The 22,287-nt window shown below is 42.0% G+C and overlaps 1 protein-coding gene and 1 pseudogene across 1 annotated transcript in view; both read right to left on the reverse strand.

Moving 5' to 3' along the window:
* Positions 1-1,341: 1,341 nt before the first annotated feature.
* On the reverse strand, positions 1,342-4,454 carry LOC142760562 (kelch-like protein 10; annotated as a pseudogene).
* A 13,452-nt stretch (positions 4,455-17,906) lies between these two features.
* Positions 17,907-22,287, reverse strand: part of APLF (aprataxin and PNKP like factor) — a 128,501-nt gene continuing 124,120 nt past the window's right edge. Inside the window, exon 11 of the mRNA XM_075863105.1 lies at positions 17,907-20,506. Within this exon, the coding sequence (XP_075719220.1) occupies positions 20,301-20,506 (206 nt within the window). The 3' untranslated portion in view covers positions 17,907-20,300. The remainder of the gene's footprint in view (positions 20,507-22,287) is intronic.

A 22,287-nucleotide genomic window follows, 5' to 3' on the forward strand; every position in this document is an offset into this window, starting at 1 on the left:
TCGCTATTCTAATACACTGCACTACATGCGTAGTGCAGTGTATTAGAACTGTCAGCTACTCACTGACAGCAAGCATAATGGGTCTTGACTTTGTCAGGAACCACTAGGCTTCCGTCGATGGCATAGCCGGACGCCATTGTTTGGTGTCCGGTTGCCATAGTCACCATCGCGGGCCGCTATCGTGTAGCAGGCCGACGATGGTAGCTTAACCCCTAAAAAGCCGCGATCTCTATTGAACGTGGCTTTTAAGGGGTTAATCAGTGGGGACACAGCAATCGGTCCCCGCTGTAGGAGCTGCAGCAGCTGCTGTACAAGTCATAGCTCCTGTATGTGGCGGGAGGATGGCCGAAATGGGCGTTATTACTGAGACGTACTATTGGGTCATGGAGCGCGAACGATACAGCTACCATGACCTAATAGTACATCCAGGAGCGGGAAGGGGTTAAGATTCCTAGGTGTTTCTTATGCTAATCTCATTGTACTGCATTCCCTCATCACTCATTGTGTGCCTCCATTGCTGCTGAACTCCTCCAGCGCTGTAGAATTCCTCCATGGCTGCTGAGCTAAATCATTGCTGCTGAGCACCTTCATTGCTGCTGAGATCCTTCATTGCTGCAGAGTGCCTCCATTGCTGTAGAGTGCCTCCATTGCTGCTGGTTTCTTTCATTTGCTGCAGAGTTCCTCCAATGCTGCAGAGTTCCTCTGTTGCTGCAGAGTTTCTCCGTTGTTGCTGAGTTCCTCCATTGCTGCAGAGTTCCTCCACTGCTACGGAGTTCCTCTATGGCTGCTGCTGAGTTCCTCTATGGCTGCCGAGTTCCTCCATCGCTGCCAAGTTCCTCCATCGCTACCGAGTTCCTCTATAGCTGCTGAGTTCCTCTATGGCTGCTAAGCTCCTCCATCGTTGCTGAGTTCCTCTATGACTGCTGTGGTCCTCTATTGCTGCCTAGGTCCTCCATTGTCCCTGAGTTGGTGTTGGGTTCTTCTATGGCTGCTGATCTCCTCCATTACTGTTGAGATACACTACTGTTGTTGAGGTCCTCCACGGTTCTTTTTTTTTTTTACTCACAGTTGGAGGCCTTCATTTGCTGAGATCCTTTATTGTTATTGAGTCTCTCCATGTTTGCTTTTTTTTTTTTCCCATTGTTGCCAGGTTCCTACTTTGCAGATTCTCCATTGTTGCCAGTGAAGCTATCAGAATACCTTGTATTGTACTATGGCACCCTGGCTTGTCTACAATGTGGCGTCTCCCTGTTTCATACTTAGAGAGGAATAATACTGGCAGTGCACTGGTGGGAGATGGCACTGTAACCTCATTTCTATGATGCTTAGTATGCAGTATACTCAGAGTGTGGAGGGGACTGGCCTTACTACCACACAACAGCTCATGTCACTAAGGGAGACTTTCAGGTTCTGGGCAGGATGCCATGCTGCTGTCTTCCCGTCATAATATTCTACACTGTAGGCGTCGGTGAAACCAATATTGCCTCCCAGAACATAAAGGCAATCATTCAGAACTGCAATGCCAAGATTTCTACGTCGCTTGGATATAATTGAGACTCTGCGCCAAGTGTTGGTACTGGGGCTACAAGCTTCAACACTGCTCAGACATCTACGTCCATCAAATACACCAGCCACATACACTTTCCCTCTGTAGGCAATTGCTCCATTGCTACGCTGTCGGATTTTCATTGGGACAGTGTAACTCCAGTGGTTGGTTTCAGGTCTGTAGACTTCTGCAGTACACAGGAATTCATGGCCGCTGTATCCTCCACATATATAGATCTTTCCGTCCAGGGTGGTAGCACTAGCGTCACTTCTCTGTACATTCATAGGAGCAATTATACTCCACTTGTTGGTCTCAGGATAGTAACGCTCAGCAGTGTTTACATGACCATGGACGTCAAAGCCTCATATAGCATAGATGTAGTTCTCAAATACAGTGACCCTGACACGTCCTCTCCTGGAAAACATGGGGGCCATTTCTTGGCAAGTGTTCTCCATTGGATCATAACGTTTCATGTAGTTTAGGAAGTATTCACTTTCATATCCCCAATAACATACACATAGCCATTGAGGTACGCTGCTTCATGATGAGCTATGGGACTCTCCCCCACTGATGTTACATTGAGCCACTGCTTTGCCAGTGGGTTAAAAGAGTCAATGTCACTAGTAAGCTGAGCTCCTGTCCTGCCACTGATCACAAATAAAGTGCCAGGCAAAAGACGTGGTCTGGCTATAGGGCTGGTGAAATTAACCCTTGAGCCTTTGATCCTGCGGCCATACATGACATTGAGGGCATTTGTAATAATATTCTTGCATTCGTCATTATCTCTCACATAGTCATTCTCTATGACGTTCTTCATGAAATATTCCTCCCTCATCAGGGCCAAGCGAACCTCAGGAAACAGGATGGAGATATACTGCCTCCGCTGTGCTGGATTATAGTCGTTCCACTTTCTAATAGCCTGAAACACGATCTCCTCCTGTTTTACATTCTGCTCATCTTTTCCTAGAAAGCCTTTAAGTTCCATAGCTGAGATGTTCAGGAACTCGCTGGATCTGTTTACTAGGTCTTCAAAGTTATTCAGTAAGTAAATATAGGCTTTCTGGCGGAGGTCTGGCAAATAAGAATTGGCCAGTGAATTTCCATATTCCAATGCAGTTTTCTGCACAGAGCTGCCCTGCCATGAACTCACTGCATAGTCTTACAATTGCCATAACGTTACATTGGTCGGCTGCTATCAGTAGTTCCTCCACATGGTAGCACAGGCCCCACTCTTGTTCAATAAAATAAAATAAACCACACAGACATTTGTTGGATGAATAAGGCCGCAATGTTTATTAAAGGTAACAATAAAATAATAATAAACCATAAGTAAAACTTGAATTAATAAATAGCAAAACTTAGTGAAATCATCAAAACCAATACAATATCAGGATTGTCCAAATAATATACCAAGTCCGCTCAGCATTAGCTGGGTGACTAAACCCCTCTAGTAAACATCGTGACTTAGGAAATATACATTAAAAGGGGAGGGAGGGCGGGCTCAGGTGCGGGTCCTCTATAGAGTCACCGCGACGAAATGCCTCCTTATATATCCAATTTTTCCACCACTGGAATTTGAACAACCAATCCTTGTTGCCAGGGGAGAACTCTGCCTGGTGATAGATAAGTGGAGAACCCGCTCATGCCATTGCACAGCTGACATGGGGGACACCATGGTAAGTACCATTCTATGAATAGAAAAACGGGAGACACACCAAACAAACACAGCAAATAGCACAAGCGAATGCTCCGCCCATTGAACCCATGGTTTTTTCAATCGATTAACAGCATCGGCCGTCAGATGGGTCTCTTGAAGACATAAGATGTGTGGCCCAAAGTCCCTCACATGTGCAAATACCGTAATTCTCTTACGAGGGGTACCCATGCCTCTAATATTCTACGACATCACTCTCAGTTCAGCCATGGAAACACACCCAATCACGTATTAAAGGACTCATCCCCACATACCCCCTTCATTGAATACAAGGCATCAAGTAATAATGTACTGTACATTTCTTTTTTGTTAACATAACAACCAATACCTCTTTAACCTCCAACAACTCATCATTTGGTAAACTAAACTCCATTTTGATTGAATCAATCTTAATTTCTAAAAATTCCAGCGACCTACAAGGAAACACCGTTTTCTCTACTGACAGCGGAATACCGAAAAAATCCATAAACTCTACAAATTTTGATAACAATGAACTATCCAATTATTCCACCACTGGAATTTGAACAACCAATCACTGTTGCCAGGGGAGAATTCTGCCTGGTGATAGAAAAGTCTACAACCCGCCCATGCCATAACACAGCTGACATGGGGGACGCCACCATGGTAAGTACCACTCTACCAATAGAAAAAGGGGGGGGACACCAAACAAACACAGCAAATAGCACAAGCCCCCATATTAATATAATAAAACAAATGAATATGGGGACCACGCGACCATGTGTCCCCCAAGCAATATGCTCTGGGGGGGCCCCTTTCATTGCCAGCAGTGATTTCTACAGTCTCGATGGAAGAGAACTGGACAATGAGTCTCATGATGTGCAGGGAGAGTCCAGAGATGGTGAATATTTTTTTTATCTATGCCATTTAATCCATTAGTGAACAAGGCTTTAAAATAAAGACTGCAGCCACACAGGATGGTTTTATGTACTGAGAAGTCTGTGCCTTTCACTCTTTTTATAGCATCAGGTTAGCATCCCATCAATGTCAGATCATTAGAAATGCCGCAAGCCATTGGGCTTAATTTTGTATGAAATTCTTCATCATTACACGAAGAATCGTCAGTCCACTCACTGCACTGTTTTTTTTCATTTTGGGAAATTCCTGAGTGACGTCTCACAACAGCCACGCCACGGGGGAAAGTCACGAGGAAAGACATGGGACATTACCGCTGCTGAGCTCTCTCCTTTTATGACATCACACGCTCCATTATGACCAATACCGGATTTACATATCAGGAGTCTGTAGGCATAGAAGGTCTGGCTCCGTAGACTCCGCCCACCAAGGTAGGCCACACCCACAAGTCATATATAGCTTTAAAATATCTGCCTGCTCTTAAAGAATAAAGTAGAGATTCCTTAGTCTGCAATATATTTACCTAATCTGCAATGCTCTTGTCCTGGCCACAGGTTAATTTCACATGTCCTGCATTGCTAATTTTCTCCTCTATATACTCCATTTACATTGGATGCGCATATTTCGAAATATATTTATGCACCAGGACGGTCTACTGACACAATCCGGCACAGTCACCAATATCGGCGTATTGCTGAGTGTCTGTAGTTAGTGTAGTGCTCGCTGTATTCCATAACATGATGTATAGAGGAATGTGACACAGCTAGTGAAATACACCAGGTCTATGCCGCCATTCTTTAGGGCATCTAAAAAAATGTTGCAGGTGCCAGAAAAAATTGTGGGGGTACTTGATAGATATGGTGTTCATGCTGAATGCCGTTAATTTCAATGCAATTACACCTGGGGAAATATTATCTATACCGTGTTCCAAATTATTATGCACATTGGATTTAAGTGTCATAAACATTTAATTATTAGTTTTTCAATTAAACTCATGGATGTTATTGTGTCTTAGGGCTCTTTGGATCATTGTAATCAATCTCAGACACCTGTGATAATTAGTTTGCCAGGTGTGCCCAATCAAAGGAAAACTACTTAAGAAGGACGTTCCACATTATTAAGCAGGCCACAGGTTTCAAGCAATATGGGAAAGAAAAAGGATCTCTCTGCTGCCAAAAAGCGTGAAATAGTGCAATCCTTTGGACAAGGTATGAAAACATTGGATATTTCAAGAAAACTTAAGCGTGATCATCGTACTGTGAAAAGATTTGTGTCTGATTCAGAGCACAGACGGGTTAGTTCAGAGAAAGGCATAATGAGGAAGGTTTCTGCCAGACAAATTAATAGGATTAGGAGAGCAACTGCTAAAATGCCATTGCAAAGCAGCAAACAGGTATTTGAAGCCGCTGGTGCCTCTGGATTCTCGCGAACCTCAAGGTGTAGGATCCTCCAGAGGTTTGCAAGTGTGCATAAAGCTATTATTCGGCCACCCCTAAACAATGCTCACAAGCAGAAACGGTTGCAGTGGGCTCAGAAATACATGAAGACTAATTTTCAAACCGTGTTGTTTTTCTGATTAGTGCCGTGCAACCCTGGATGGTCCAGATGAATGGAGTAGTGGATGGTTGGTGAATGACCACCATGTCCCAACAAGGCTGCGACGTCAGCAAGGAGGTGGCGAAGTCATGTTTTGGGCTGGAATCATGGGGAGAGAGCTGGTAGACCCCTTTAGGGTCCCTGACGGTGTGAAAATGACCTCTGCAAAGTACGTAGAGTTTATAACTGACCACTTTCTTCCGTGGTACAAAAAGAAGAACCGTGCCTTCCGTAGCAAAATTATCTTCTTGCATGACAATGCACCATCTCATGCTGCAAAGAATACATTTGTGTCATTGGCTGCTATGGTCATAAAAGGAGAGAAACTCATGGTGTGGCCCCCATGTTCCCCTGACCTAAACCCTATTGAGAACATTTGGAGCATCCTCAAGCAAAATATCTATGACGATGGGCGGCAGTTCACATCAAAACAGAAGCTCTGGGAGGCTATTCTGACATCCTGCAAAGATATTCAAGCAGAAACTGTCCAAATACTCACAAATTCAATGGATGCAAGAATTGTGAAGGTGATATCAAAGAAGGGGTCCTATGTTAACATGTAACTTGGCCTGTTACGTTTTTTTTTTTGATTGAAAGAGCTTTTGATTTCTGTAAATATGACCTCCTGATGCTGCAAATTCAACAAATTACTATTTTAGTTCTCTTTACAACCTTTAAAATGTTTTGATCTCTGTTGTGCATAATAATTTGAAACAGTGCATTTTGGGTTTTTTACTTCTAAAAAAAAATCTGTTATCATTAGGAGATTTGTTCAATAAAATTTGCATTATACTCCAACGGTTGATGGCTTGAAGATTATACTGACTGTCATTTGCATCGACTATTTAGGAAAATCAGCGAAAAATAACATCTACATAATAATTTGGAACGCGGTGTAGCGCTCTTTGCAGCTTTCCAATTTTTCCTTCCTTTGTGTCCTACTTTAAGTCCCTCGACGCTGTGAGTTCCTCATTATTGTATGACTATACATAATTTACATATAAATGAAAAATGTTCATATATACATTTTCTCTCTAGCAGAAAATATTCCATTAGGGCCACCTATAGTTTTGCCAATTGTGTAAAATTAGCAGACTCAAAAAAACATAACTAAATAAAAAAATAGCTTATGGTCGCAAATCCATCACAGCTTTCAAGAACATTAGTTTTTGGAGATAAGGCCTCTTCGTCGGTGGTGCAGGGAGAGTCTTCTCCTTCAACATCATCTCAAGCCGAAACTGGTCATGGCAATTTCTCATTTCGCTTCAATATTTATTCTGCTAAAAGCATGCATATTTTTCATTTATTTTTTTTACAAATATGGTGACCTTGATGTAAAGGAGGCATTCACACTTTTCTATCAAAAGTTGTGCTGGTCTCCCATTGAGGGAAGAGATCCTTGCAGATTTGTTCCCATGCGGAGTCCCTGTTGTCCCAGATCTAAGGCCTCTATTGCACCAACCCAATGGGACTCTCCACATTAATTTGCCTTGGAATGACTGATCTATCTTGCCTCTGAGGTGCTGTTCCATGTTTGCCAGCCAGTACTTTCAGTAGTAAACTAAAAGATCAATGAAATATGTTTGCCTACTGATGCGATCAGTTTTTCTTGCGCACACATTGACTTCTCCTTATATCGCACAGCGATGGGGCATGTGGCCTTTTACTTCCACACGGAACGTGCTTGCGTGGAAAAACTTTCAAGTGACGTCAGTCATTGAGTACTACAGGTCCGTGTTCTGTCCGTGTGTAGTCTCTTGTGGACTAGGATAGCACATGGGCTTGTATATGACTAGCACCTGCAGATGGAATAAGAAAATTCAATAGTTAATGGAAAAAAAAATCCCAACAAGTCATCCTTGAATATCCTAATTTCCCTTGATCCCACTTTGTTCCATATTGCAATCAAAATGTAGAAAAATATAAAGAATTTCCTCCTTCCCATTTTTACAGTCCTGTATCCTTAGCTGTGTCCCATCCCAAAATGCCACCAGACAAAAACAGAAGAGATTACAGGGAATATAACCTCTGTGTTCTCTGCTAGATTTGTATAAGACAGTTTAAAGAACATTTTTAGGTCTAGCATTCTTTTAAATGGCTGATTTTATAATCTTTTGGATAGTGTTTTTCTCTGGGATCCTATTTCAAAAGGGTTGAAACCTGCCTGTCAGAACATCATCAAGGTTGACCTATGTGCTATGAGATGTTGAGGTCAACTGGCCAGATTACTCTTCTGAGCCTTGGCTATCTGATTCCTAAAGACTTAATAATTTGTAAATTGATCGACCCGTTCCTGAAAGAATGGGATCTCACGGTGTCCTGGTGATGGGTCTTCATTTTGCAGACTGAGAATCTAGAGGCCAAGCCTACTGTTTAATGATTGCCTGCAGCAATAGATCAATATTACCCTTCTTTAATTACGTGTGATGTCTACATGATTAGACCAGATTTTAGATGATATCCTGCTGCCTTTTACACAGTCTTCTATGGTGAAGACTGGAGAGCCTATATCCTAGCACCATAAACAGGCTATTTTTTATTTTAAGGTATTCTGTATAGAGCAAAGAGCAAATATTTGTTTTTTCATTATCATTCATGGAGCAGAAGGCAGATGAAAAAAGTAACAGCAATGTCACTTGGTCACTATCTATGGCGCATGTCACCACCATGTTTCAAACCAGAACCCTGAAAAGTGACACCAGAGATGTCAGAAAGAGCAGTGCGATGAAGAACCTAGGGCAACTGAGCTTTCACCTGCTAGTTCTCCCAGTTATAAATATATAAAATATATGTAGTGTATATAATCTCAAAAAAATATAGAACCAGGGACATGGAAAGTTGTAACGAGGGGGTTTCACTCTACGATGTCCATATAACTTAAAGAAGCACTCTGGACATTTTTTTTTGCATATGTGTGGCTGACTTCCTTTAAACTACAGGATTATATAACCAATCAAATTCCTCCTGGCAGCTCTGAGACATCTCTCCTCTCGACCCAGCTCCACCCTCCTTGCTCCTCTGCATGTCCCCCATGCATACGGTGCTGCTGAATAGATCATTTCTGCCCTTTCTAAGGCACCAGGAGTGCAGTGATACAATAGGGGAGCCCATACAATGTTTACCTGCAGAGTTATAAAACTCCCCTGACTCACACGGACTGTCTATACTATCTGTGAGTGCTGTGTGCAGAGTCTAGATTATTCCTATGAGATGCTTCTTCTCACTTCCTTCTGTGTAAAAACTAACAGAGAGAAATCTATTACTAGCAGCAGTCAGAGAGTCAACCTCAGCTGCATCACATAGAATACGCAGACTCTACAGTTAAGGGACAGAAGCTCTATGTCATTGATGTGATGAGACTCCGTCCCCTCTACATCTGCAAAACGTGAGGCATGATGGGAAAAATAGGCTGAATTAAGGGAACCAAACCAAAGGGAGAAAAAAAAAAAAAAGATAGCCAATGCATAAATGGCCCATCAACTAAAGAAGATATACACAAGGCCAGGGGCGTAACTAGGAAAGACTGGGCCCCATAGCAAACTTTTGACTGGGGCCCCCCCTCCCCTGGGTGTCACACAACCCCCCCCCCTTGTAGATAGTGCCTTTTTTACAGCCCCCCCTGTAGATCACGCCATACAGTCCCCCCTGTAGATATCTACAAAGGCGGCTGTATGGTGCGATCTACAGGGGGGCTGTATGGCGTTATCTACAGGGAGGACTGTATGGCGTTATCTACAGGGGGGACTGTATGGCGCTATCTACAGGGGGTGTCTGTATGGCGCTATCTACAGGGGGACTGTATGGCGTTATCTACAGGGGGGCTGTATGGCGTTATCTACAGGGGGGGCTGTATGGCGTTATCTACAGGGGGGCTGTATGGCGTTATCTACAGGGGGGCTGTATGGCGCTATCTACAGGGGGGCTGTATGGCGCTATCTACAGGGGGGCTGTATGGCGCTATCTACAGGGGGGCTGTATGGCGCTATCTACAGGGGGGCTGTATGGCGCTATCTACAGGGGGGCTGTATGGCGTTATCTACAGGGGGGCTGTATGGCGTTATCTACAGGGGGGCTGTATGGCGCTATCTACAGGGGGGACTCTGTATGGCGCTATCTACAGGGGGGACTCTGTATGGCGCTATCTACAGGGGGACTGTATGGCGTTATCTACAGGGGGGACTGTATGGCGCTATCTACAGGGGGGACTGTATGGCGCTATCTACAGGGGGGACTGTATGGCGCTATCTACAGGGGGTGTCTGTATGGCGCTATCTACAGGGGGGACTCTGTATGGCGCTATCTACAGGGGGGACTCTGTATGGCGTTATCTACAGGGGGGACTGTATGGCGCTATCTACAGGGGGGACTGTATGGCGCTATCTACAGGGGGGACTGTATGGCGCTATCTACAGGGGGGACTGTATGGCGCTATCTACAGGGGGTGTCTGTATGGCGCTATCTACAGGGGGTGTCTGTATGGCGCTATCTACAGGGGGTGTCTGTATGGCGCTATCTACAGGGTGTCTGTATGGCGCTATCTACAGGGTGTCTGTATGGCGCTATCTACAGGGTGTCTGTATGGCGCTATCTACAGGGGGTCTGTATGGCGCTTTCTACAGGGGGTCTGTATGGCGTTTTCTACAGGGGGTCTGTATGGCGTTTTCTACAGGGGGTCTGTATGGCGTTTTCTACAGGGGGTCTGTATGGCGTTTTCTACAGGGGGTCTGTATGGCGTTTTCTACAGGGGGTCTGTATGGCGTTTTCTACAGGGGGTCTGTATGGCGTTTTCTACAGGGGGTCTGTATGGCGTTTTCTACAGGGGGTCTGTATGGCGTTTTCTACAGGGGGTCTGTATGGCGTTTTCTACAGGGGGTCTGTATGGCGTTTTCTACAGGGGGTCTGTATGGCGTTTTCTACAGGGGGTCTGTATGGCGTTTTCTACAGGGGGTCTGTATGGCGTTTTCTACAGGGGGTCTGTATGGCGTTTTCTACAGGGGGTCTGTATGGCGTTTTCTACAGGGGGTCTGTATGGCGTTTTCTACAGGGGGTCTGTATGGCGTTTTCTACAGGGGGTCTGTATGGCGTTTTCTACAGGGGGTCTGTATGGCGTTTTCTACAGGGGGTCTGTATGGCGTTTTCTACAGGGGGTCTGTATGGCGTTTTCTACAGGGGGTCTGTACGGCGTTTTCTACAGGGGGTCTGTACGGCGTTCCCTACAGGGGGGGTCTGTAGGGAACGCCATACAGCCCCCGCTGTAGGGAACGCCGTACAGCCCCCCCTGTAGGGAACGCCGTACAGCCCCCCCCAGTAGGGAACGCCGTACAGCCCCCCCAGTAGGGAACCCCCCAAAAAAATGCAACCTACAGTGTGAAAAGACAAAAGACATGCATCCCCTATCCACAGGATATCCTGTGGATATCCTGTGGATAGGGGATACATGTCTTTTGTTTAATGGCAGAGCGGGGAGATACCTCCATGCTCTGCCGTAGTGTTAAGAGGTGTCGCGCTGTAGCAGCCATAGCGGCTGCTAGCGGAACCTCCGGCCATGATGGGGTCCCGTGCCAGCGGGCGACACGGGCCCCCTCATGCCGCGGGCCCCGTAGCAGCCGCTACTGCTGCTACGGCGGTAGTTACGCCACTCCACAAGGCATACACAAGAGCCTCTACAATATTCTTTGAAATTTCCTGTGCTGCACTATATAGGCAATAATAATAATAACAATAATAATTAAAAAAAAAATGCTGGAGTGCTTTAATAGGGCATATGGAAAGGGGTTGTCCAGATAGAAAAAAGTGTATTCCAGAAAATAACATTTATCAACTATCTAGTGGATAGGTGATAAATATTAGATTGATGGGAGTCCAACTGCTGGATCCCTACAGATTGCTAGAATAAGAAACCCCAGTTCCCTGCCTCCCCCACCAGGACCACCATGGTAAGCAGTTTATATGGAGCAGTGGTCAAGCATTGGTCCTGTCACTCCATACAACTGTATGGGGGTTACAGAAACAGTCATGCGCTCACTCAGCTGTTTCTGTAACTCCCATAGAGTGGTATAGAGCAGCAGGGCGTACCACACGGTCCTTGAAGTAGCAAGAGAAAACTGGTAATTTCCCATGGATGAATAAAATTCACATATATCACATAATATTTACTGTGTTAAAAATGCATTCTGAAAAAAATCCTGAAGTCTGGTGTGACAGAGCTTGAGGCTTGAGGCTTGACAACACTGTCGTTACAGAAGTTGTACAAATAACACCCAATCTTTCTAGCTCTACACAGACATATAAATTCTGCTTTCTTTATAAATATAAATCATATAAATTGAAGATACATAACATAGAAAATCCAGTATTTGGTTTCTGTTAATGTACATTAAGTATCAAATGCAATTGCTGGAGGGCAAAACTAGAAAATGATACGTTATGTAAATGGGATTGTTTCCACATAAAGGTGTATGTATCATTAAATAGATAAATCTGCTATAGTGCAAATAAAATCTAGTCTTATGCACAGATAAGCTCGGGTAAAATCTCACAAATATATATATATATATATATATATATATATATATATATCTGATGTAGGTATTTACAGTAATCAACTTATAGTGACATAGTAATAATGTATACTGGCTGGTATCGCATGCAGGGAACGAAATACTATGTGATGAGATATGAGTCTCCCTTCAATTCAATCTCATCATCTTAATAAACACCACAAATACAGCTGTGTTTTCTCATCTAATAGCACGGCATGGACTGTAAAGCAGGGTCTGAGTCAGATGAGGCATATAGCACCTTGCATTGGTTTAATAGAAGCCAAGGAAGTAGATGGGAATATAAGTGTTTACTCAGAAATAACTCTAAAAGTGTGGTGAAATGAGAAGCATAGAGGATTGAAGGCTGAATTCCTATTATTGTATGAGACTAGAAAAACACATTGCTTTCTTCCAGAAACAACACCACAGATGGTAATGTTATATATAGTTATATATATATATTTATTTTCTAGACAAGTCCGGAAGCCCCCTTAACGAGGGTCTGATTACCAATAGCACTAAGGGAGGGTTTTTTTTGGGTTTTTTTTCACCTTACCCTCTTATTTATGAAGAATGGGCCTGACCCCCACCCCCTCCCCATTCTCACGCTCTGTTATCACAGAGAGTGGGGGGCATGAATGACCTGAGCACCACTGAATGCAAGATTTAATGCTTCTCTTGCTCTCTCAGAACCTTTGGCAAAGAGAAAGTACATCAGCCATGACCAGAGAAGAAATTGTTGCTGCTCATCATTCTGGGAAGATTTATAAGGCCATCTCCAGACTATATGAAATTCAACATTCTACAGTGAGGTGGTTTGTTTACAAACGCAGAAAGTTACCAATTTTCAAAGCAGTGTCTCAGCAAATTTAGTCCAAGGTCAGACTGTTTAATGCTCCGATATATAAAGAAAAAGCCAAAGAGCTACATCAAGTGAACTACAGGCCTCTGTAAACACATTAGATGATGTTCAGGACAAAACCATTAGAAAAAGACTGAACAAGTACGGCATTCAGGAAAGGGTGGCAAAGAAAAAGTCTGTTCTCTACAAAAAGTATATGGCAGAACGACTCACGTTTTCAAAATTGCATCTGAACAAACGACAAACATTCTAGAACAATTTCCTTTGGACAAAAAAATAAAATAAAAAATACTAAAACACAAGGGTGGAGGTGGAGAGCTGATGATTTGGGCTATTTTTTTATTTTTTTAAAGCTAAAAGACCCGGGAAACTTGCAGTCATTGAGACAATCATGAGGCCATGTGTTTAGTAGCTTCAGTTGGGCCTGAACTGGCTCATGCATTCGGACAATGATAAGAAGAACACCAGCAAATCGACATCAAAGTTTCTTCAAAACAATGTGAAAGTCTGATAAACTCCTACCATTACTCTGAAAACGGCTCATACGGATTCTTTACCTTAGCATAACCTCACTCAAGTCACAAATAAACAAAGCAAAAAGGACAGCATCCAAAACCAAAGTCACAGCTGGGTGGTGCAAATCAAACTGGGGGCTCCGTCCAACAGCCCCCGACACAATATCCACCAAAAAAAGTAATGGATTGTTAGTGAAATTTTTAAAATGGCTTCAACAAGCAAATCCACCACACACACACTTGTGGAAGCAGCTGTAAAAATCCATTTCTCAATGCTTTGTACATCACTTACAGTAGTAGCCTATCAAGACCTCTGACCCACGACTCTCACTGCTCCTTTTATTTACCAACAGAGTAAAAATGTGAAAACATTAATCCGGTTGTGGAACGTTTTGGGTCAGAAGCCTTTCTCAAACACTTAAGGATGTTGATATCAAGGTGTGAGTACTATTACTCTGATGGTAAATAAAGGAGCATGAGAGTAAAGGGTCAGATCTTGAAAGGCTACTGCTGTAAGTCCTATACATTCCAGCTGACATTCTGCTGGGGGATAAGAGTACACTGCAGGGCTGGTAAAACACAAGTAGAAGAGATAATACAAGGAGGATGAAGCCGAAGCTAGAGTAGTGGACTCACAACTACTAAAGTATCAAGCTTGCAGTTTAAAGGGCTTATTCGGATGAACAGGCATTTCTCACGCCCGATTTACACCCGTGCAGGACCCGTTTTCACAGATCCCTCATAGACGAGTCTATTGAGGGATCTGTGATAATGGACAAAAATAGTACATGTCCTATTTTTTCTCGGGCCGTTCATACGGTCCGTTAAAACAACGGCCATGTGAATAGCCCCATAGAAATACATGCAGCCGTGTGACGGCCGTTAGAAAACCGGCTGTCACACGGACAATTTTAACGATGGTCTGAATAAGCCTGAACTGAAAGGGGCTCTCTCTCAGCCCGTTCTCTCCTGTCTGTAATAGTGATTATAGACATAACAAAGAGGCGGACTCTAAGTTTGGGGAGGCATCCAATTGGTCAATACATTGGTGTTTGTAAGGGAAAATAAGTGCTGGCAGAGGTCACAGGGCGATATACATGCCCACAAAATTTAAGTGAATGACTGGAAGCGGTACACCTGGTTAGGGGCAATCTGAGGCTTAAAAAAAATAAAAATAAAACGGATGTCTGGCAAAAACACTTTAGAAACATTCAGTAGCTTGCAGGAAACAAGCACATGCATTTATTTTTTTGCCGAAACAAGTGCGCTCTAAGGCACCTGAGTTATGTGCCCACTATATTTCATTGAGATATAAAGTTCAAAATCTCCAATACAAAATAGTGACTTTTTAATCATTTTTCCCAATTTTATTGAGACGGTTGGGGGATTAAACCTTGTAATGAAACTAGTACTCCAAGAATCCTCCGCTTTCTAGGATGTTTTCAGACAAAAGTTTGCCAGGATTGACGCTCTAATGTGTATCGGGGCATCCGGACTCTATCCCAACTGCAGATGTCAGGTCAGCTGGTTTTCAACATGCCCTAGTCTTTATTCTCACAGGATATAAGCGCTGTCTCCCAAAATTGAAATAAACATGCATGATCGGTGGATGGTTTTAATTTAAAAAATGTGAAGTGGAGTAAAGATTTTGCATAATTTTATAAACCTGCATAGACTGGTCTACACCATTTCCGAAAATCTGTCCCCAGCATGTCCTCAATATTTAAGGCTGCTAGCTACTGTAGCGTGATTTTGTACTTATTCCATATTAAAGATCTGCTCTAATTCACAAACTTTATTTTTCAAAATAAATGATAGTCTGCATGGAATAATATAAATCCAGTTATTTACAACTTATTCTTACACTTTTTTTTTTATGGTCTAATATCAAGAAAGTCAATGAGCTCCAACAGATTCTTACTTTTGTGGTTTCCAAAAACTTTCTAGCAGATTTGGTCTTAGAACAAAATGCTTTCAGATTGTAAGATAAATTCAATGAAGGCGATGCGGTCTCATAATTATAAAGTGGTCAGATGTTAGAGACAGTCTGATTATTCCAACAGCTTTGTGGTCCGTATTACACTGTCATTTTGTCACATCTACCACATTGCCAACCTGTAGATTTACATCCTAACGGCTAATAGGGCACTGTCAGGGCATAAATATACATCCTTGAAGGGCAGATTGCACTGTATAGTACTATGCTATTAGTGATCAGGCTGACACTAAACACCTTGGTCGTGAAAGGCTTTATCGGAGTCTAAACAGAAGTTTGCGCTCTACCCCCAAAAACACATTCAATTGAATGAGACAAAACTGCAATACGGAGACTGTCCATAGATGGTTACAGCAAAAATAACGCTTCTAGTAGGAGGAAAAAAAAGTAAAAGTACAATCCTTTTAACTTCCATTTTGCTGTTCCGCAGGCGTTTTACATCCTGTAAATAGGATGGAAAGGGTTAGCCAAGTTGGCATGAGGGAATTCACAACAGATCTAAGAGGTTTCCCTTGGGGATTTTATACACATTTGGACTTTTGGATGCTTCAGATGGTTAGTTTGAAATTCCTCTGCTCTTTATTATGCCATCTTTAATGGATGAAGTCAGAATCCGAAAAACTTCGACATAAGGGATATTTAGGACTACCAAAAACCGTATGGAAATTCAGACACACCCAAGGAACAGAATCAGAATTGGCAAAAACAGTGGAAATGTATTAACGTGATGAATTGTGACTTTTGTGCGGTTTCTGCCACTTGCGGTACATTTCTAAAAGTGTACGAAGTTTAGCAGAAAGGGCGGGGCAGCCCATCACCGACATATTTACTATAAATAAAACCACATTGCTCAGGCACTGGTACAAAGTACTGAGCTTCTTAAATAGGAACAAGGGCAGGATATGGTGCAGGGTCCTTGTAGTTTAAATATGAGAAAAAATAAAGGCAGAGAGGAAGTAAAGACATTTGAAATTGCTAATGCAGACAAATCGGAAGATAGACCGGAGGATGAAGATGCCTGAGTAACCGCTGGTAAATGTGATTAAAAGTTCAACTAACGAGGAAGAACTCCATTGTCCATTGTGTGGCGATCCGGTTGGTGTCATTTGATGATTTTTCTGGATATGAACTAATAGGCTAGAGCTACACTTAGGCCAGATTTTAACTCTTAAGTGAAAACTGCAGTCCACAAGTTTGCATGCAAGTCCATGTATTCATTTGGACCACAACTGTACCTCAATAGTTAAAATCAATCAGTAGCATTACAAAAAGTCTCAGTGTAGTCCTGACCATAGGGCTGGAATGGAGTGTGCCTGTGATTATTCATAGGTGGACACTTCTGGGAATTACTTAGAATCCTGCAAGAGAACTGATTAGGACTAAGAGCAGGATTCTTATTATTCTCGACTGGACTTTTTTTTGTTGTAGATTTCTCGGTTGTATTTATGACTTTGAAAAACATATTCAGTAACAAACAAAAAAAAAACTGACATGTTACAGCACCCAGTAAATCTAGATTTTTAAAATTTCATGAGGATAAAGCCATTATAACATATTACACTTCATTATTTTATGAAACGCTAAAAACAAAACCAGAGTATGTGACTGCAAAAGAAACGGCTTAGTCTCGTAGAAATATCTTAAGAGTAAATCTTCCATAAAATTATTTTTGCTGAAATGTGAGCAGTTTGGAAATAAAGAACACTTCATAAACATTGTGTTCCATGTAATACGGAGAGTCACGGACGGCTTACTTCATGTGTACGGTAATGTTAATTTTGCTTGATTCTTTGCCCAAACCAAACAGAACTGCAAAAATAGATCTTGTGAAAAAGTCTGAGTAGTTAACGTTTTGTTTGGCGATAGGATCCAGAATATTCAAATTAACAAAAAAAACTCTGAGTAGGCGTATGACCCATACTTTTACACAATATTTACATTAGCATCTTGATCTTCGGGGTTTTGTTCTAGGGTTCCATCAGACCTTTCACTCATGGGAACCCACAAACAGAAACCAAATGGAAACCATAGCTTTCCATTTGAATTACCATTGTTTTTTTGGGCGGAAGCAATAGCGTAGTCAACTGCGCTATTGATTCCGTCAAAAAAGAGCAAACGGAACCCACGAACTGAACCCTGATGCAGATGTGAACGAAGCCTTACACATCAGGTAATAAACACAATACCCCATACTTCTAGCTTTACCAATAACTGTAGCCATGGTAATTTCTTAACTTAAAAAAAATAAAAACAACAACGCAGTTTGCTAAAATAAGATTTATTGACATTAAACCATTAAAGAGGACCTGACATGTCTATTTGAGTAAATACTTGTATTCCCCATGAAATAGCAATCCTGGAGCATCTTTTTTTTAGAACTTTGCGTGGTGCCGACCTCCTGTTATTCCTCCTAGAAATTAAAAATAAATTGACAACTGGGTGTGTACACCAATCCCCTTGTCAAAGGGATGTGTACCTACACTATCTCACTCTGTCAGCACTGATTGGACATTGTTAATTTGTGTAGGGACCTCCCCCCCCCCCCCCCTAGAATACTAACTAATTTCTAAGAGCAATAGCCAGGGAACAGCTCAACAAAGCTCTCTAGGAAAAGATGCTTCAGAATTGTTACTTCATTAGGGAACACAATTATATATATTTACTATTAACTAAAACGGACATATCAGGAGAGGGGACAGGTCCTCTAAGAAAAACCTAAAACACAATTTTTACATAAAAAAATATACAAAAGCCAAACTCTGCGAATACATTTCTCATACAAGTTATAATAAACCACCAAACCCATAAAACCAAAAAGAACAGAGCGCGCTAAACACAAGGATCATCCACACAGCTAGATTTTCTTGACTAGATTGTTAAGTGGGTCGTCCAGTCCCCAAAAGTTGATGGCCTATCCTCCGGCTAGGCCATCAATAGCTGATGGGTAAGTGTCCGACTCCCGCCGATTAGCGGTTATAAAGGGGGTGCAACGCTCATACGATTGCGGCTTCCCCTTCATTTCTGCTTGCTCACTTAGTCGATGACACGGATGTAGCGGCGATTCACAGGTATTGCAGCCTTCTTCTCCTATTGAAGTGTGTCGACGATGCACAGTAAGCAAGTACAAATTAAGGGGAAACCGCGCTCATCAAGTGCTGCACCCCCTTCAAAACAGCTCATTGGCAGGGGTCCCAGGAGTTGAACCCCAACCCATCAGCTATTGATGGCCTATCCCGAGGATAAGCCTTGAATTTCTAGAGACTGGACAACGCCTTTAAGGAATGGCAAAAATGGAAACCATACGTAACTACCGTACGTATAAACTTTTCACAAATTTATTGAAGACAGAATTAGTCCAAAATCAGTTTAGAACCTACAAATAATCTAAAACTAGACACCCTACTGCATCCAAAACTCGTTACGGATATTTTCCCTAGCAATCCATGTGGCTGTAATAACCACCGGATTGTAGTAAATACATGGATATATTACACTCCTAGGCTGGCTTAACTAGATCCTTAGGGAAAGATGAAAATGGAAGGCATGCTTTGGGATGAGAGTGGTGCTGTCTAGTGGTGTTAGGGGGTTACTGAGGGGCGAAGATAGGACAGAGGTGGTAAGAAGTCCGAGCTGTGTCATCTACTTGAAACTAGGTAGCTAGTGAGGGGCTGGACTGTTAAAATAGAAGGATGGGGCACATTGAGGATATTCTCTCTTTTTAGGAGAAACTTGTGGATAGAAATATTGGTTCTCTTACGGCCAGAATCACATACATAGTTTTAATGCAGTTTTTGGCTCAGGTTTTATGTAAGGAATTAAAGGTATAAAGAAAAGACCGATCCATCTTTTTTCCTTGTGTGTCCACTCCTGGGTTTGGGTAAATAAAACTGCACGTGTGATCCTGGCCTAACTTTCCAGGGTAAATGCTAGTGTCAGCAGATGAAAACTTTCAATTGGGAAGTCATATAAACATTTCACTCCTAGACCAAACAAAATAAATAAATGCTACGGATATAGACAGGATCAAATATATAAAGCTAGACGTTGCCACGGTCCTAGTGCTGGTCACATTGACATATGTCACTGTGAATGTCAGATTACTGCTTCCCTCTAGTGGCAAAATGGGGAAGTGTTAGCCTAAGACCGTACCATGCTTGAAATAGACATCAGCACAGTCTATGTGGATGGGGTGGTGGGCATAGCCAGTTACATCACTTACTAGCATTTGCCTGTTTACTCTATTCTGAAGCTGGGAGGCGGAAGAAAGGGCAAGGCGGAGTGGAGGAGAGCATGGTTTTATTTTTAAGTCCCCACCAATGAATAATATACTCCACGGTGGCACAAAATGAATATTCTGTCAGGACAAGTGAAAAGTAAAGTAGAGAAGCATTTTTAAATACACGATCCAAATATGTTGCATCTCAGTAAATTGCATTAGTAAATACAGGCAGCGTACAAAATGTAGATAGAAATGTCTCGTATGGGTAGGTGTAATAACACATTTTAATATGCTTAAAAAAATTTACGTTTTTGATACTTATTAACTTTCTTAGAATTAAAAATAATAATATATATATCAGCAAAATCTTTAAAATGAAAAGGATGCAGCATATTGTAACATCGTAGCATGCTGCATGTTTGTTTTTTAAGTGTGAATCAGCGTTTCCTTTTAACAAATTGTTTTGCTTCTTTTAGGAGGTCTTTCACATCTTCACTATCTTTATCTTGAGAATCCGGCATCCAGTCCGAATCTTCATCTGTGATGTCAAAATCCTCATCGTCATCAATGAAGCTGTCGTCCAAATCGTAATCATTTGGTTCTCCATCGTTATCACTGTCGCCATCCAATACACTTTTTTTTCCTATAAAGCAATGAAAATATTTGTATTAGTTGTAAAACTTGTCTAAGCAAAATAATAAGCCGTGATATCAAAGACATTGCAACTCAAACCGGTCAGACGCCTTAAAGGCTATGGACACCTCTCTGATTTTTAAATACATAAGTTTCAGGCTGCAATCTCCATTCCTTCATTCATTTTCAGTTGGTAACCTGCTCCTAGTTTTAGACTTTTCTCATGTGGTCGTGTTCCTCCCAGTAATACTGTACGTGCTAGATGTGATTTCTGTGACTCCAAGATGCTGCTGTCTTTACTAGGTCTCATATACTAGCACAGCTTCACTCCTGTACTGCTTTCCCTTCTAATAAAGCATTTGTATGAACTTGTCCCCTATGTTGACACAGACGCTGCCTGCGGGTGTGTGCGAGATCTCTACTCTCTGAACACTGATGCTGCCTTTGTGATTCCTCCCTTCTCGCCCTGCAGATTCTGCTGGGTACACTCCTCTCTTTCTAAACTGATGCTGCGGTTGTGAGATATCCATTCTCCCTCCCTACACTGATGCTGCCTGTGATCTCTCCTGCCTCCTCCTCTAGATTCTGCTGGGTACTGTCCTCTTTCTAAACTGATGCTGTGGGTGTGATATCTGTCACATTGCACATGCTGATCCCCCTGCAGGCATTATGCTATAGTGCAAGAAGAGCTAAACAGATCAAGTTTTGTGCAAAAAGATTCAAGAAAACTTGGCAAATTTTTCACGTAAATCCCTACCTACAGTGGGTTAGAGTCCAATGGGCGGCCTCGATCATTGATCGACAGCTTTCCATGTATGAGTGTGACTACAGAAACGGCTGTCAATCATTGAGTAGGACCACCCACTGGATTCTTAAATCTAGCGTCAGCAGGGATTTAAATAAATGACAGTATATCCTGAATCTTTTTGCACAAAACTATACAATCTGCTTAGCTATTCTTGCTCTATAATATGCTGCCCACAGATTGGACTACATGTTTGATGTGACCGTTTCCCTTTAAGGGAAGCATTATTCTGACGATTGTGGTCTTGGCCCCTTACATTTGGAGCGGGCTCCTAAATCTGGATATGACTTGTTCATGCCTGGGACTGGACAGAGAGTCTACATAGTGAATTATTATACAGTGAAATACTCTTTGGATGCAAAAATAAGTCAATAAGTAAAGATCAGTGTTAATATAAACTTATAATTTAAAAAAAAAAAAAATTATAGTTCATTATCAATAAATTGTGGATCAATATATCCCAAAGTGTATGTCTGACTTTAGATTAATACGCTGTAGAATGAGTTAGATAAAGATAATATAATGAGTGATATCTTAGTACTGCAAATGCCAACTCTGTACTTTGTATTATGTTGATCCATGTACCGCCGAGCAAAGTCGGGATTAAAGACAGGAGCCTGGAATCACTTAAATAATAACCCTTTTCAAATGTAATTTAGCCAGAGAAATGTGGCTCATAACATTGATAGACGGGCCAGATATTTGCATTCTTATTATGTCTCTGCTCTGGAAATTTATAGAAAATGTTGCTCAAATGTGCTTTCTACAGAATTAAAGAGAGACCAAATTACAGAAAAAAAAAAAAAGTTAAGCCCTGAAAAAGGGGGATGATGTACAGTTTGATCTGATCATTGCATTTCCTCGAGAGAAAAAAATGCATTGCCCAAAGCAAAAATTCTATTTATTGCTCAATGACGCATATTAGAAAAACGAACGTATCAGAAAAATCATTATAATTATGACAAAGATCAAGAACAACACTGCAG

This window comes from Rhinoderma darwinii, chromosome 4 (genome assembly GCF_050947455.1).
Source record: "Rhinoderma darwinii isolate aRhiDar2 chromosome 4, aRhiDar2.hap1, whole genome shotgun sequence".
NCBI lineage: Eukaryota > Metazoa > Chordata > Amphibia > Anura > Rhinodermatidae > Rhinoderma > Rhinoderma darwinii.